This window comes from Lissotriton helveticus, chromosome 11 (genome assembly GCF_964261635.1).
Source record: "Lissotriton helveticus chromosome 11, aLisHel1.1, whole genome shotgun sequence".
In the NCBI taxonomy this organism is placed as follows: domain Eukaryota; kingdom Metazoa; phylum Chordata; class Amphibia; order Caudata; family Salamandridae; genus Lissotriton; species Lissotriton helveticus.
In genome coordinates, this window is record NC_136072.1 from 1155237099 (window position 1) to 1155254571 (window position 17473).

General features: G+C 44.9%; 1 protein-coding gene across 3 annotated transcripts in view; it reads right to left on the reverse strand.

Annotated features, from left to right (window-relative positions):
• CDC45 (cell division cycle 45) overlaps positions 1–17473 on the reverse strand; it is a 435048-nt gene that overhangs the window by 406833 nt on the left and 10742 nt on the right. For 2 of the 3 annotated variants that reach the window (XM_078667950.1, XM_078667951.1), the window contains exons 2-4: positions 15015–15074; positions 9019–9111; positions 120–257 (exon numbers count right to left, since the gene is read on the reverse strand). In XM_078667950.1, the coding sequence (XP_078524076.1) occupies positions 120–257; positions 9019–9111; positions 15015–15074 (291 nt within the window). The remainder of the gene's footprint in view (positions 1–119; positions 258–9018; positions 9112–15014; positions 15075–17473) is intronic. The other variant, XM_078667952.1, reaches the window with a different exon arrangement.

The following is a 17473-nucleotide window of genomic DNA, read 5'->3' on the forward strand; positions in this document are numbered from 1 at the left end:
TTTCTGATGTATGGACTGAAAAAGGGAAGATTTAATGCTCTGCGAAAACACCTATAGAAGGGAAATAGTAACCACAGACTCAACGTATACGATTTACTGGTGCCAACGGCTGGACTTACCTGCGTGTCATTATACACATTGACAACATCAATGGGTCGGTGTGTGTCACAGACATAGAAAACAGTGTCTTCTTCTGGCTGCAGCGTTTCCAGTAGGTCAATGTTGGCACCACAGTTTATGAGAACAAAATAGCGATACTGGAAAGAGATAAGGGAGCAAATTAAGAATAATGGTAGGCGGGGTGTGGCAACAAATAGTACCACCACATGCAAATGCACTCTGCAGCAAAAGTTTTTGTTAATACGTAGCATGCTAACCATATTGAATACCACTCTTCTTGAGAATGAAAACTAAAACTGCAACATGTATCAGAAAGATATGATCAAACCTAGAAAATTCATTCATTTTACTGGGCAAGACACTATAACAAATAAAATCAAAAATAAACAAGATAGTTCAGATGAACTTTGCCGCATTAATTGAGAATCTGAGTTTGTGCAGCAGATTACTGCACTCATAGGTGCACTTTATTCCAACAAGCAGAATCGATTTTAAGGGGCAGTCACTCGAGTAAGGATAAACATGGATTCCTAAGCACTTCAAATAAGCAATAAATACTGTGACCTTAGAGAACACACTGGACTAAGGAGAGAAAAAAAAGAATCACAAAAGGAATAGTTGTTTACTAGTAGTGGTCATCCTCGACCACAAATCTGAGGAAGGGCAAAATCATGCCAACATTTTAACCAATTCCCAGCTTGCAACATCGAAGCCAAGGATTTTATCTTGAACTTTTCCTCTCCGAACTGATTTCTCACAAACCTCCTCAGTTAGTTTTCTTTATAGCATAATATATCTATTTTAGCAATCCAAATCACATTCCTAATCTTAGGCGTATACAGACTCAATCTCTTGCTTCTGAAGTAGGGGTGGTGCTTCCTGAATGATAACCAGATAAAAGGAATGAGATGGGACTGATAGTACCATTTTGGCATATGAGGTTTTTATATACAGAATTTAATCTTAAGTGATAAAAAAAAAAAAGCTTTCATTTGGCTTACGAGAGGTTTTAATGTATAAAAGATAGGGCCCTTTAAGGATGTGACTGGCGTATGCAGTTATGGGTTCATTATTAGCCTGTTTTTTGTATATACAAGTGATCCTCTTATCAATTTTTGTTTTGTTTCATATTTTTATTTGTAGAGTGAACATGGTGTTTTTTTAAATAAGCTTGTCCAGAAGGTAGTGTCTAACATAAATCCACCGAAACGCCACGTCGACAACTTGTTTTTACTATATTTTTATTTTTTACCATCACTTGTATTTGTTTTAATGTATTTGTAGATAGTCACAGTGAAAGTCATTTCATGATTAGTGTAGTCCGTGTAGTCAGACACCCAGGATATTGCGGCATGGATTAGCAAATTTAGCGGCACAAATATGGAAAGTTGGCGGCACAAATATTGAAATTTAGCAGCATTTTTAACGGCACTTTAGTTTACAAATAATCATTCATTTTCAGCCTGAAATCAATGGAAACTGTTTTAGCAGAGTATTCCACTTTAAAATAGGTAGGTTTAAAGTGTCTGCAGCTCTACGGAAGCACAGCTCCAGTCATAACCTCGTGGGAGGGAGCTGTATTTCTCCCTGGAATGTTCTAGTGCCCATGTATGCACCCTTGAAGGGGTAACAAGCGCTATATAAATGTCAAACCTTTTTCCCTCTTCTATCCCTCTGCCATCCTTCTGAATCCAAATAACTGACTAACATATCCACCACTCAAATTACTTTCATATTTCACTATACTAATTCAACACTAATCCTTAGCGTGCTACAGGCCTCGTCAGGGGTAGTAAGCACTATATAAATACAATTACAATACTACAACCTCTCTTGGATAAGGTTTTGGGAGACACTGCACCCTGGCAACCCATTAAGGGGAACACTTTGTAACTTTTTTTGTAGGCCATGGCAGTTTTTTGCCGCTCTGCCACATAAACTGACAATAGTGCTGCCGGTATGGGTAGAAAGCCATTGTCTGTATTCCTGAATGTGTGGCGAGAGCAGAAGGGTGCCGTTAATGAGCTGAAGTGGATCCAGAGCGCAGGGAGTCTGCATTCCCCCAAGCCCCATAGGTCATCAAGCCATTCCTAATAAGCCCCATCACCTTATGGAAAGTGTAATTTTTGTATGGGTGGTGTCGCATCTGGGGGAACTGGCAAGGGATTTAAAAACCTGTGCTGTCCCCCAGGTAATCCTCTTTTGTCCTCTGGACCAGAAAAAAAAAAAAAAAAAAGGTAGAGGACACGCTGGCCTCCACTTATGACTCTGCTTTATGTTATCAAGTGCCTGTCTATGTTCTGTGTGCAAAAGGGTGACACTCCTTATAACCGGAGGCAGGGCACTTTCTTTTTCTATCAGACACTGACTTTTGTAGCTGGCCTAGGTAGAATTCTTCAGAGTTGGAGTACAAATCCCTGAATTACAGGATCAACTAGCAGACCATTTGGCGGGGGTGTGTTTGGGGGTGGAGGGGTTGCCCGTGACCTACTCACCCTGCGGCGGTAAAAAGATAATTTTTATGCCATAAAACCCCTTCATTTGAATTTTCTTTACAATAGCCATGAAGGTTTGAGCTAGGGACAGGGACTAGTTGTAGAGGGAGGTGGGTGTTGAATTGCCTTTCAAGCCTACCATGGGGATACCCACAGCATGACCTCGTGCAGGGACGATTTCCGGATGCCGTTTCCTGGTTCTGTAACTATTTAAACTCTGTATTCAACTGCAGGTTATGTGCTTGTCGGAGTATATCTTATGGAAATGTTTCCTGGTGGTGGGAATCTGACACGTGGTGAGGTGTAAATATTGTACATGGGTGAAATGGTATGTCATCATTATGTGCATCGTCCCGATAGGTAAAACATTTTTCAGTGTACGCGTTTGCATACAATCTGCACCATTCCTAAACCTGCGACTTTATAAGTTTGGAGGTCAATTTGAGCTACGGTCTACCGTTGAATACCGCAAACTTGTCAAGTGTACTTATTTCTTAATTGGTGGTGTGAAGGTTGGGGCACATATGAGCACACTGAAGACCGTAATGGTTTAACGTGGTTTGAATTATAGAAACACGCATGTCGTTAAGTGGCACAGCCAGACAGTGTATGTTTGGAAAGACCCCCTTCTATTCAGACCTGGTACCGAGCCTCTGAAGTTTTACACAGTCCACCTTCCTCTCAGCAGTTTTTGTTCCTCCCGGAATGTCTGCCTGCAGCAGCTTCTGCTCTCTGCGCCACCTCTCAGTCATTCATACAACTCTCACCTCACTGCAAACCCTGCACCGCCCAGCCAATCACATCCTCTAAATTTTCCAAATTTCGCAGGCAGTTGTGAGAAAAAAAAAAAAAAAAGCGCTGCATTTTTACAAAAACTGCAGATTTTGCAATTTCTTTGCAAATCGCACAATCCTGGAGGGTCTGTGTAGTTTATAAATACAATCTACAATAGGAAGGAAGGAATATGGGTCCTTCCGTTTTCAACATAAGATTTTATGACTAAAAACTGTTTGATGGAATTCGATTACTGCTTATTTAACAGAAGAATAACCTTCTGTGATCTCTTTTATAATACTGCTGATGTTTTTGAATGTATTTTATGGTTATAAAAACAGAAAAACGTTTTAATAAAGGAGGAGACATTTTTTGCAAAAAACAGGTCTTATAGTTTGGTGTAACTGTGTGTGAATGGTTATGAAAATAATAGTTGGAAGTTACTGTACTTTATATAAAGTTTTATATACCCAAGTGTATACCAGAGCGCTTTACAGATGTACAGAAGTACAAACAGCATTGCATGTAAATAACAATGATAAGAAAAGTAATGGAGAAGATAGAGGAGCAGTAAAATATGCCCAGGCAAGAGGAAATAACATAGCATTTAAGTTCAGACAAATAGAGGGGTAGAGCACAAACCAACATCGCAGACATAGTCAAAAGCTAAGGACCCACTCCTGACGGTAGGTGCCATCAAACAAGGGCATTCATCCATAGGGCTTTGTTCTTTTTTTAATAAAGCATAGAGAGAGTCAGTCTGCTGTGCGGAGGCAAGGAGTTCCAGATTCTCAGGGCAATACCCAAGAACACCCGATTACAAGTCATCTTGTTCTGGAATGTTTTAGGTTTTAGCAGCAGAGTGATGGAACTCCTAGAAGATCAGCTCCCAACAGAGAGCTCCAGCTTTGGGGCTAGGTACAGAGGGGTGTCAAATTGAAGGGCCTTGTGAGTCATGCACGCAATCTGGAGATAAATCCTAGCCTCCAAAAGCAGCCAGTTTAAGGATTTCAGTACAGGCGAGATGTGGCTACTTCTTCTGGAACCTGTGATGAGCCTTGCCGCTGTGTTCAGGGAAGCCCTGAGCGGAGCCAACTTGGATCTGGGTAGCCCACAGAGTGTTGCGCAGCCATAGTCTAGCCTGGATATTACTAGCGCTTGAACTGCAGACTAGAAGTCGTCTGGGGAGAGGAAGAGTTTATCTTGCTTAGAATACTCAAGTGGAAGTTGGCACCTTTTGGGGCGGAGCTAATTTGTTCCTGCATGCTCAATGACTTGTCAAGTATAATTCCCAGACACCTAGCAGAGTCAATGATGTGTGGGATACAGTTTAGAGCTGTTAGGTGGTTCAAGTACTTAGTGATGATGGCAGTCTGTTTGGTTGGTGCTATCAGGGGGAATTCTGTTTTGGAAGAGTTGAGCTCAAGATGTTGGGAAGTCAGCCAGTCTTGAGTTTTGAGAGGGGTTGAGTGGAGTGATTTGATGTCGTCTGGGGAAGAGATTTTCAGGTAAAGTTGGGTGTCATCGGCAGACATGTGACAGTGAATGTTGGATGAATTGAGTAAATCCGTAAGAGGCTCCATGAACAAGTTGAAGAGCGTGGGAGCGAGTGCAGAACCCTGAGAGACCCCAAGAGTGGATGGCAGGGAGTTAGAAAGGGAATGATTGACTTTAAATCATTGCGTTCTGTTGATGAGAAAGGAGGCAAATACAGGGCCAGAGAGACCCATCCTCCAATCCAGTAAGTCAAGGAGGTTATCATGCTTGACCGTATCTAATGCTGAAGATAAGTCAAGGAGGATTAGAAGGCAAGCTTCATTCCGATCAAGCATTTTTAGGGCGTCATCGACTATATGAGTAATAGCTTTTTCTGTATTGTGGCCCTGGCAAAAACCTGATTGGAATGGATCTAAAAGCTGGAATTGATCAATGTGGTTACAAAGTTGGACAAGAACACATTTCTCAAGGACCTTTGCAAGAGTTGGAATGTTAGTGATAGGACGAAAGTTATTAAGCTCCTCTTGATCTGCCGTGGGTTTTTTGAGTATGGGCGAAACCTGCCTAGCCTTCAGTCAGGAATCACGCCTTGACGAACGGTGGTATTTACTATTTTTGTCCAGAAGGGGGACTAAGGACTCTTTCATCTCATTGAAGAAACTAGAAGGTAGAGGGTCACTGAAGTGGTTAGAGGGTTTCAGAGTAGAAAGCAAGTCGAGAATAAAAAAATTCATCATAGGGAGTGAATTGGCTCCAGTAGGAGTTATCTTTGGATGAGAGACCCATGTCAGGTAGAGGCTGAGGTGGAGTGAGTTGGTTCCAGCAGGAGATATTTTTGGGTGGGGGAACAAAAGCAGGCGAAGGATGAGGTGGAGGCGGGGAATTCGGATTAGTCGGGCATAAAAAAGTTGGCCGTTTGCCTTGTAGAGCTCGAAGCTCATTTTCAATCTTAATAGTCTTTCCAAGGAAGAAAGAGGCAAACCCTTCACAGGTTGGCTATGTAGGCGCCTGAGATGGCGGAAGGGTGGGAAGATAGTTTGATCAGTTCAAAAAGTATTTTGGTCTGTTTCTGGCATGATCTAGTTGGCTTCTGAAGTTTGATGTTGTCCTTCTGATATGTTTACTGTAGGAGCTTCTTCTAGATCTCAGGAGCAGGAGGTGTTCCGGGGGCGGGGCTCCTCTACAAGATCGTTCAGCCAGTCTAAGATTGCGTCTCTCTGAATTAAGCTCTTGTTGAACCAAGGTTTGGAATCTTTAGAGGACTTTCTTTTAAGTTGTAAGGAGACAAAAAAAGTCTTAAATACTCAGTAAAGAGGTGTTGTAATGTTCCGTGAGGTCCTGTCCCTCGAACATGTCAGTCGGAGGCAACAAGGTGTACTTGCTGATGGAGATCAGGCCATTCATGTTTGAATTTCAGAGGGATAGTTTCCAAAGCCTGAGATTCTTGTCTTGTGATCTTTTCTTGGACCAGGACTTGATGATGTGGAAGGAGATATAATGATGATCAGACCAGTCACACGGGGATATCAAGACCATTTGAATAGCACTGGGTTTAGCTAGAAGGTCCAGGATCGAGCCTAGAATGTGTGTAGAACTATCATATATTTGAACTAGGTTGAGGTCCGCCAGGAAGGTTTTGAGAGTGGTCGCTACCGGAGATTTCAAGTCATTCCAATGCAGGTTGAAGTCTCCGAGGACGATTTGGGGATAATGATGACCCGCGTTAGAAGAAATGATTTCCATGATATCTTCAACGGAGGGGAGGTTGTCACCCGGCGGATGGTAGAGAACGTGCTATTTGCATAGTGGCCTGCTGTTGCTGGTGAAGTCAATGCAGAGGTATTCGCAGAAGGTGACAGCATCTATGTGGAATTGTTTAACAATGAGGCTATTATGGTATATACATGAGATCCCACCACCAGGTCTGTCCGCTCTGTCCAGCCTAATGAAGTTATGGTTCGGGGGAACTAGTATGTCAAGGACCGGACCCAAGGAGTCCTTTAGCCAAGTATGAGGATGTCCAGATTCTGAGCCAGGATGAGTTAAGCAATGTCTGTGGCATGTTTCACGGCTGATCTACAGTTGATGCTCCTCGTCATGCTTCAACATCCTGCGCATGCTACGGAAGATCTTCCGGTGGATCCCCACCGAGACGAGGAAGACGGTCACCCAGGCCCTCGTCACCAGCCGACTGGACTACGGCAACGCCCTCTACGCCGGAACCACCGCCAAGCTCCAGAAAAGACTCCAGCGGATCCAGAACGCCTCAGCAAGACTCATCCTCGACATCCCCCGACACAGCCACATCTCCGGACACTTGAGAGACCTGCACTGGCTCCCGGTCAACAAGAGAATCACCTTCCGCCTCCTCACCCACGCGCACAAAGCCCTACACGACCAAGGCCCGAGCTACCTCAACAACCGGATCAACTTCTACACTCCCACGCGCCTCCTCAGATCAACCAGCCACGCCCTCGCCGCCGTCCCCCGCATCCGAAGAGCGACAACAGGAGGAAGGTCCTTCTCCTACCTGGCTGCCAAGACCTGGAACTCACTCCCGTCCGACCTGCGCATGACCCAAGACCACCTCTCCTTCAGGAAGAAGCTCAAGACCTGGCTGTTCGAGCAGTAACGGCACCCCCCCCCCCCCTCCCAGCGCCTTGAGACCCTACGGGTGAGTAGTGCGCTCTATAAATATCTTGATTGATTGATGAGCATGCATTTCAGATGTGGAGTATAGAGGAAGTGGGCGGAGACACTTTGGGTATCAGTCCATGGGCCCGGGGCACAAAATTGTTCACGTTTTCCTTTTAACAGTCACGGACAAATAACTTCAATTTGCTTTTACCAAACAAATAGAAGTCATGATACCTGAAATGCCTTACAAACTAGGCCAAGAAGAGGTCACCACAATGTGGAGTGGTTCCAGCAAGCACCATAGTACCTAAAACTTTGAGGAAAATGATGTGTGAGCAGAACACCTAAAACAGCTTTGAACAACACATGAAATCATAATTAGGTTCAAAAGAAAAGAAAATCACTACAGGATTCCTGCTTCAGGTAACTGTGATCTCGGATCCCGAGATCCCCATATCCGAGACTATCTAGCTCCTCTATTATCGCCTCGCCACATAGCCCGTCCCGGTAGACGCGTAGAGCCTCCAACAACAGCGTCCCTGACGACAGGCGTCCCGCCCCTCTCTCCTGTACAGGAACCAATCAGAGGTACCGAAGGACCGGAAGGGATACACCGTGACCCCGGAAGGCCCGCCTCACCACCGACTGTCGGATACAGAAAAGCCGGAAGAGAAGACACGAGCGTCGTCGAAGGATTGTGGCAGGAGAATTCGGCTGGACCGGTGACGGACGGAGAAGACGGGAACGGAGAACGCGAGGAGTGGTCCGAAGAGTGGTGGAGTCCCACGGAGGTGGCTGGAGAGCGGCCGTAACTCGGAGGAGAGTTACGGCGGAGCGCGTGAGTACCAGTTACTCCCTTGAGCACGCTAGGTGCCCGTGTATATAGTTAGAAAGCCCTCCCAGTGTAAATTGTTCCCACTATCCTAGGCACGTCACGAGTAAGCACTAAGCAGGTTGTAAATACGCACTTCACATTGTACAAAGAGCACCCCTCTCCCCACATCCCTGAGCACTTCTATTTCTTTCCTTTCCCTGATCCATACCCGTACCGCCCTCACTTCCCCTTCGTATCCACACACTCCCGGGTTATCGGTGAAGGTACAGGATCTCGAATCCAAGCACAGCTAACGGCTCCCTCTTGTCTCTTGTTTGTCCTCCGAGGTGTTCTCCGACCCCAACGAGGCGGTTACACCAAAGACCCAGCCTTTCCTTGGACCCTCATCCCGCCCAGACAAGAAAGAAGAAGACGGACACCTCTTCCCGGGATTTGGACCGGACTCACCGACTGTCTCCAAATAAAACCTTGTATAAACAAACCCCAATAAACCGCTATCGCCCACTATATCCGGCCTCCTCGCCTGCTTTACCAGTCCGCTGACCGCCCACGATCACAGTAACATTGAAACAAAAAGCATTAACTTTGTTTGAAAGTTTTAAAACTTGAATGAAAAAGTGCTGGAAAACAGAAAGGACTTCGGCTTCATAATATTTTTACCTGTTCTTTGTGTTCTAGAAATGCAGTTTCAAGTTCCTGCCAGCCAGAAACTGGGACCAACGTGTACTGCACATGGTCACACTGGAACAAAGCCTAATTGGGAAAACGGTAGAAAAAAAGTTAAAGCCAAAAATAAAAATCTATTCTGGTTAGAGATATAGGTACACTTTTTAAATGCATGTTTAAAATACAACCACTTTATTACTGGCATTGCATTAATTATAAACCACAAATGGATATAGTTCACTGGCCAGCAAAAAAAATGCTTGAAGAAAATGGCCAGAAAAGGGGAGGTTACGGCTAGAGGTGACGATTTTAGAAGTGGGGGGATAGGTTTGATTCTCCGCAGCTCAACATCCTGTGATTCTGGGCAAATAACTTAACATGTCCATGCCTTAAAAAACAAGCCTTGGGCTCCCTCCTGGAGTAAAGGCGCCTCTACTCTTCGCAGCGTGTGCAGCCAGAACATCAAGCGCACCTCCGGCCAGCGAGCGACACGCACCGCAGCCGGCCATCGATGGGGGAAGCAGCACCACTGCTGAGCAGTGTGCGCCTGAAAGAATATAGTGCTCACTGACTACAATAACGCCGACCGTGTAACATCGCAAGTAAAAGGTCCAATCATTATGAGCGGTCACAAAAGGAGACAGGGCGGTAACAAGGAGGGACTAAGAAGACTCATTGAATTGGAAGCCAGCATTTACCAAGGACAATGACACCCGTCAATTAAAAGGAATGGGCAGAGAGTGGGCGAGGCTTCAACATCGTACCCTACTACAGGATGCCTCGCAGAGCGAGCAGTAAATGCGCGCGGAAACGCTAGGCTCGACCTAAAAAAAAAGAAAAAGGCTGTTTGGTTATGCCTATGACTCCATTGACAGCAAGGACAGGTTTTCTGTAGCCAGGAGACGTTATTTGATCGGTGAAGTAGCAATTCTGGATGTGGATCCTGCAGATGAGACTTAAGGTTGATGGATGCTCCGGACTTCTGAATCAGATTGACATGGTTTACAGTGCTTGGACTTTGTTGGGTTTCTGATATTTTTGATAGCTGCGTTTCGGTCTTCATTGTTGTCTGGTATTGCAAAGAAAGAGGCGGGATCATGGAGTCTAACAGATAAGAGTCATGTTGGTCCCGATTGGTTTAATGGGGCGTGTAGTTTGTTGTGTTTTACTGTTTTTATTTAAGTAACAATTTGTTATAAAGTTGTGAGCTGTGGGACTTTATGAAAAGTTCTCTATCTAGGCCATTCATGATGTCATGGGCTTCCATTGTAAGCAAATTGTGACATGGCAGTTGTTTGCTGTGCCTGGCCTGGCCAGTGATGGGACCAAGGGATTTCAAAACTGGGCACAGGCCAACAGTGGTGGCTGGTGACCTTCAAAGTGGTGGGCGTAATCCTTGGCTCCAATTCCAAAGAGCTTTTTCTTGAATGGTTCTCTCACATTTTCTTGCGTTTATTGTCTCACTCGGACTCACTCAGTCTCACCAATTCACAGGCTCATTCATTCCACTCGGTCTCACTCATCCTCACGCATTCTGAATTACTTACTGTGATTCAGTCTCACACACAGTAACTCAGTTACACTCACTGTCATTATCCCTCACTCACATTCATTCTCACGCATACTGGTCCTTATTGTCACTCATTCTCACATACTTTGACTCATTCCTTCACGGACTCTCTCGCACCTTTACACAGTCACACAGAAATGCTCACGGTGCTGGAATGAAATGCGCAATGGCAATAAATAGGGGTAAGGAGGATGTCCAAACGAGGAATAAGACCATATACAACGTGGTACTAGTAAGTTCAGAATGTTTATATACATAAATCTTTACAGTTCTATTCAAAATAAGTGCGCAGTGTCCCCAATTGAACATGGAACTCCTAAAACAGTGCGTGACATTTTGTGACATAGAACAACATGTCCATAATAACAAAGTCGACCATTAATTTAGTACAGGATAAATCCAGTCTTCTAATGTGTTAATAGAGACTGGTAAATCGTTCGCTTTCAGTACTGTCGACGGCGTTTCAACCCTGTTAGCAGTAGGGGGTCTCTTCAGGACTTATCAATACAGGGACATCTGTAATAAGGCAGTCCAAGTGACAATGGTTCATCCCAAAAGAAGTGAAGGTAAAGGAAGGGTACTCACATGGGACCCCAGCCTGGAACCAAGTGAGGGGAAGGGCAGCCTAGAAGTGTGCTAAGTATGATGACCAGCATCCGTTTCCATATAACACAGCAGTTTGTGTAGTGGATAATTGTTTGAACACGTCAGTGTGTGTCGTTATACCGGGCTTTGTGTTGTAGCAACATTGACCGGAGGATTACACCAGGGATGCGTTCAGCCGCAACGCGTCAGGGAAGAGATCCGCACGAGTCAATCAATCATTTGTAGAACGCAATACTCACCCGTGAGGGTCTAAAGGCACAAAGTGGTGGGGGGGGGGGGGGGGGGGGGGGGGGAGCCTGACTCGTGTGGATCTCTTCCCCGACGCGTGCTACATAAAACATATTTCGTGTTCCGTCCAGACTCCAGGCACCTGACCTCCTTTTCACATCAGAAGGAACATTACAATTTAAAAGACTACCCTATGGTTTGTGTTCGATGGCAAGCATCTTCCTAAGACAAAATTTAAAGTTTGTTGGCTTGTGTATAAAGTCTTTTTTCAAGCCGACATACTTGTGTTAGGGGAAAGCATTGATGTGCAAAATAGAACTTTGGGGGAAGTGTTTGCTCGTATTTTTAGAGATGGGCTGACTTTGCGTAGAAAGAAGTGTACGTTTTGCTGCAGGAGGTGGAATACTTGGGTTGGTTGATAACGAGAAATGATGACAAGCTAAAAATGTATTTAGTGAGTGCGATTGTAAATGTGGAGGTACCCAATGTCAATGTGGAGGTACCCAATGTCAAGGATAAACTTCCATCTTTCATGGGCTAAGTGGAATACTACTCCAAGTTTGTGCATGATTTCGCCCATAAGATGGAGGTCTTTAGATTTTTGTTGAGGAAAGGCAGGAAATTCACTTTGGGTGAGGAATAGCAAACGGTTTTCACACAAATCAAAGATAACAATGCCAATGCACGGGTAGTAGTGTCGTTTCAGATGGGGTTAAAAAGGATTATCATCATGGATTCCAGAGCAGTTGGTATTGGTGCGGTGTTATCACAGGTGCACGAGCAAGTGGAAAGAACAGTGGTGTTGGCCTCATTTTCTTTGTCGGGTACAGAAAGAAACTACTTTGTCACAGAACAGAAGGCTTTGGCTGCTGCTTGGGAAATCAATTACTTCCGGACCTTTATACAGGGAAACAAATTAGCGTTGTGAATGGAGCACAAGCCCCTACTCAAGGTTCTAGGTCCATCAGGCACAAAAGTAATTGCTAGGTTGGCGGTGAAATTGCAGGGTTAAATACGTACCTGGGTGGAAGAACAAGGTAGCTGATGGTCTGTCGAAGCTACCCGACAATGCTGCTATTGCCAAATTTTGTTTTTGGGCAGTATCAAATAAGGATTTCAGTTTTAAGAACTCAGCAGTAGTAGAACCATTGGTGGACAGCAGTGGTCTCTCGATTTGTTGGTCAACGTGCTCATGTAAACCATCTCCAGACCCTTGAGACTTGCGGACTTCAGGATAAACCTTGACAGTTTGAAGAGCTTTGACCTTGCCCTTGCTCTCCATTGCAGCTCTTCATTTTGCTGTAGTTGTTTAGAGTCCCCACTCAGTCGCTTTTGGTGGTGGGTTGCTTCGTTTAGGGACAGCTCCGCACGCACAACCCCATCCCTCTCTCTGGGGACACTTCACAGCAGGCTGTGGTAGGAGTACTCTTTAGTTGTTTCAGAAAGTAGACACGCTTTTTTCGCATTCGAATGATTTGATAAGCAGACAATTTGATTTTCAAGTGGCAGAACGCTTAAATGTCTCTTGGTAACCGCCTGGTAGATCTCGGCTTTTCAAGACCTGATTGCATCTGCCTTTTGCATGATCACTCCATATGACACAGCTTTAATTTGCATAGTACTTCTGTTTGCAGCCTTTTTCATTCGATTCTTGGCCACTGATGAGTACATTTTCAATGATGCTTTCTTTGCCAGTAAAAGCTTCACACAGGCTGGCATTGCGCTGAGAGTCCAAAGGTGCCAGAGTCATTGCTGCACTTCAACTGCGGCACACACGGCACGCACAAGCAGTTTACTGGACTATGGCAAACTCTCTGGGAGAGCACTGTTGAAATAAGGGTTACTTATCCCCCACTTGTTGCCAGCTCTAGTGTCCTACACGGTCAATGACTACGCCACACAGAATAGTTATACACGCCTTTATTCTACAGCGCGGAAGCAAGAACTCAACGTTCTAAACCTGCATTCACTTCATTACAGCCACAGGTGTACGTAGTCCATCAGGAACCAAAAGAGTTCCGTCATTCTTTATTTACATGACTCTACAGTGTGTAGACTGGGTAACAATCATTGGCAAAGCCAATCGGTCACAAAGGAGAGACCCATTGGCTTTGCCAGTGTTCATTTCCTCTGCACTGTATACAGTCACGTTGATGAGCGAACATGCAAATACAGGTGCTATATCTTGGACTGGAGCCAATTCAGTATTAAGAGCAATGCAAATTAAACATTTTATGCAGTATGTTAGAACACTGCTGTGAGAAAGTGCCATCTTGCATTGGTATGCCCCCACTTTTTTCTGAACTGCTGATGTGCTTTGACGGAGGGTGCCCTGGGTTACCAAAACCCAATTCGCATCTCTGGCCACCTGTCAGCCCCTAGTAAATGGTACCCTAGGTACCCAGGGCATGCTGACCAGTGAAAAAGACCCCTGAGGGCTGCAGCACGTATTGTGCCACCCTCAGGGTCCCTGTACCCTGACACCCACACACTGCCTTTGCAGGCCGAGTGTCTAAGTACAGAACAAACCTAAGAGTCGACATGGCACACATCCCTGTGTGCCATGCTCACAAGACCCACTGCCCTGGCATACTTCAGTCACTCCTCTAGCTAGGTGCCCTATGCCAGTGGTGTGGGCACAGGTGCATGAGCCCTGTGCCCCTACAGTACCCAGAGCCATTCCTGGGCACTGCAAGTGCAGTGATGCAATTAAGAGTATATGGTGCTGCGAATTGGATCATTACTTACTCCACAGCACCATAATGGCTACACTGAAGACTGACAAGTTTGGTACCAAACTTCTCAGCACATTAAACCCGCACTAATGCCAGTGCAGGAATTAATGTAAAATGCACCAGAGGGCATCTTAGAGATGCCCCCTGAAAACCTGACCTACAATCCATGTCTGGGCAGAGTGGCTGCAGAGGCTGCCACACAGCAGACATGTTGCTGGACCCCTGGGTGGTGAGCCCCCCCCCCCTGCTCTCCTGGGCCTGCAACAATGCACATCCTGGGCGAGGTGCTAGGTCTCCTCCGCCAGGATGGGCAGGGGGAAGCTTCAAAGGCATCCGCCTCGGTGAGCTTCTCCAGACCATTTGCTGTACTCAGCAACTAGCCCCTACCCGTTCTAACACCCACTATAGCGGGAAGACTGGTGGGAAAACATACGTCAGGAAGGGGGGGGTGCCAGCATGTGCCACTCCCACCCCTCAGGTGGAGGCGGCGAGGTGAAGCACGGAATGTTAGACATGAACGTCTTGACTGTTGCAAAGAGAATGTTTGTAGATGCAGAAGCAGATCTTCAAATAACTGGTCGTTCCCGGGGCATTCCACTGCGGGTTTTATTCAACATAGTTGAAAAATTCATAATTTGCTATGTGTGCTATTGAAAAACGCTCGGCTTCCACAGCTGGTATACAGATTCGCATATTTACTGCTTAACAGCTCGATACATCAACAAATGGGGCGTAACTGAGAAAAGTGCACACGCAAATATCTTACGATTTTATGCAACAAACATTGCAACAGAAACACCGGAGTGCTATGGTTATATACAAAGTAATACAAAAAAATAAATAAGACTTACTTGCAGGATTTTACAGGCACACAACGAATCAACATCTGAAGCAACAAAAAGTGAAACCCGCTGGAAGAAGAACAAAAATAAAGATTGCTATAGTTCATATTGTTCTAAGCAAAGAATGTCACTTTTTGGTGTATAATTTGGAGCATTAAAATAATACACAAGTATACAGATGAAAATGATATTGAAAAGGGTAAACAGTCTTGTGCAAATCTATATACCAAATCTTATTTCAACAGGAAGGCTAAGCAATATTGGTTATGCAATGCATAGCGTCGGTAGAAGATGGAGGAAGAAATGTTTAGAGAGGGTTGAATGGAGTTACTGACAATCGTAGGTTTCCAAGTGTGGGAGGAATGCAGATGACATTGTGTAAAAGTTGTGACAGATACTTTTACGGCTCTCTTCTTGATATGACCTTAATATCTCAGTGAATAAAGTTACACTTCGTAACCGAGCTTAAGTTTGCCAGACATAAAAAAGGTTATTTAACCTAAATCAATGGAAGCACACCATACGGCTGGGTATTAGAAATTAATGCAATACATTTTTCACGTACTCAATAGCAATAAGATTACGCTGCGGTAAAACAAGCTGCTTTACACTCTTTCTGGACTAAGCTTGAAGGCCGCTCCCCACAGCTGCCCCTTAGAGAACTTTCAAAGGTTGTCTAACACCACTAAAATCACCATAACGGTGGTCTGGATTGGTGCAGGGTGCCCCCTTACATAACTGTGCATCATATACAAAGCCAGCTTCTCAGTTGTTAAATGCGAACCCTGCATAAACCCATTTGCACTGGGGTCAGAACTGCAAGTTAGGTTGTATTTAATGCATCTGATAATTAGAAAGGTACCCCAGCAATGTCCTTGGTACCTGCACAGATGGTCAGTGCGGTTATACAATATTATGGGGCAGGTTGGGAACTGTACGGATCACAATATTGAGCAGCTATGGTCAGTGTATACTATGGGTGTGGCTGAGAGGAGTTCAAGGCGACGATTAGGGGCAGATGCATTGCCAAACAATGCAGAGTCCTTAAACCCTTATTCTGCGCACTTATGTTTAGAACAAAAACTAAAGGTGATTAAATTGGCGTGGACCCCAATAACCAGGACCAGATGCAGTCCCTAATCAAAGAAAAACTCAGAATATTCTGAGGTGGCTGCGAGAGTCTCTAGGTTCTGAGGTAAATATGCCAGGGCCCGGTGGTATGGTGAAGGCGAACACCCAGGAGATCACTCACAGTGATTATTAAATGCCCATGGGGTGCCAATAACATCCGAGACCTAGAGGACTGGGAGACAACATACTATCGAGACACTACCCAGATACTAAACATCTTTAAAACTTATTTCAGTATTTTATACACATCTGGGCGTTTCCAGTCTCAGGCACAGATACCAAAATACTTAGATGACACGGCTATGGGCTGGCTTGGAAATGCCAAACGCCAGTTCTTGGAGCAGCCATTCACTTTATACAAAATAAAGAAGGTAACCTGCAGACTTCCCACATGCAAAACCCTGGGCTTAGATGGATTGCCCATTGAATTTTACAAATGTTATGCGTAGATCTTGGACTCAGACTTAGAGTATTATTAATGGTATTATTTGAAGAGGCACGTAACAAACGCATGCCTCCTTCTACACTTCACAAAGCAATAATGTTAATGTTGCTGAAACCTGGGAAGCAAACACAACAATGTGAATCATCTCACCTGCTGTCTTTGTTCAGCTGTGATACCAGCTAAGTTATTTGCCAACCGGCTGAGCTTATTGCTGATTAACTGAATATAGCCAGATCGATTTGGCCCAGGCTGCGATTTTTCTAGCAGATCGATGCGGTTGAGATTCGCATTGACTCACTCACCTGCCATTTTCGAGGAATCCTTGAATAACACTATGTAGAGCAGACACTCTGGTCCGTGAGGTTTCCTGTGTATACGGATTCTAGTCATCACTTTTTATTGACAACCGTGATGCCCATTGACATTTCTGTGCAACGTCCCAGTGCCAGTATTGCCAAAGTGAATAGAAGACTCGACATATGTGGGTTTTCCATCCTTTCCTGTGCATATCGCCGCAGCAGCCCCCTCATTTGTTAAGGTTCATCTACCAGAAAGTACCTACCTTCTGTGGGCACCAAGGCTCTATGATCACTTCACGCTTTTAGCACCCTGAAGAAGGTGCCACCTGCATATTGGCGTCATCACCAAAACACGCGTCGGTGCAAGTTCTGGGGACCATCACAATAGAACCTTTGTACACAATCATTGTTTTAAATTATACCAACAAGTCATTGGAGAGAGCACTAACTCATGACATCGAGACAAATTAGATCTAGTTAGGAGGAGGAATTGGGCTTGGAGATAACAGAGACAATGTGGATATTTTGTATTATTCATTATAAATTCCTGCAACTGGCAGCTCTGATGCATCCTGCTCAACACCCACTCCGCA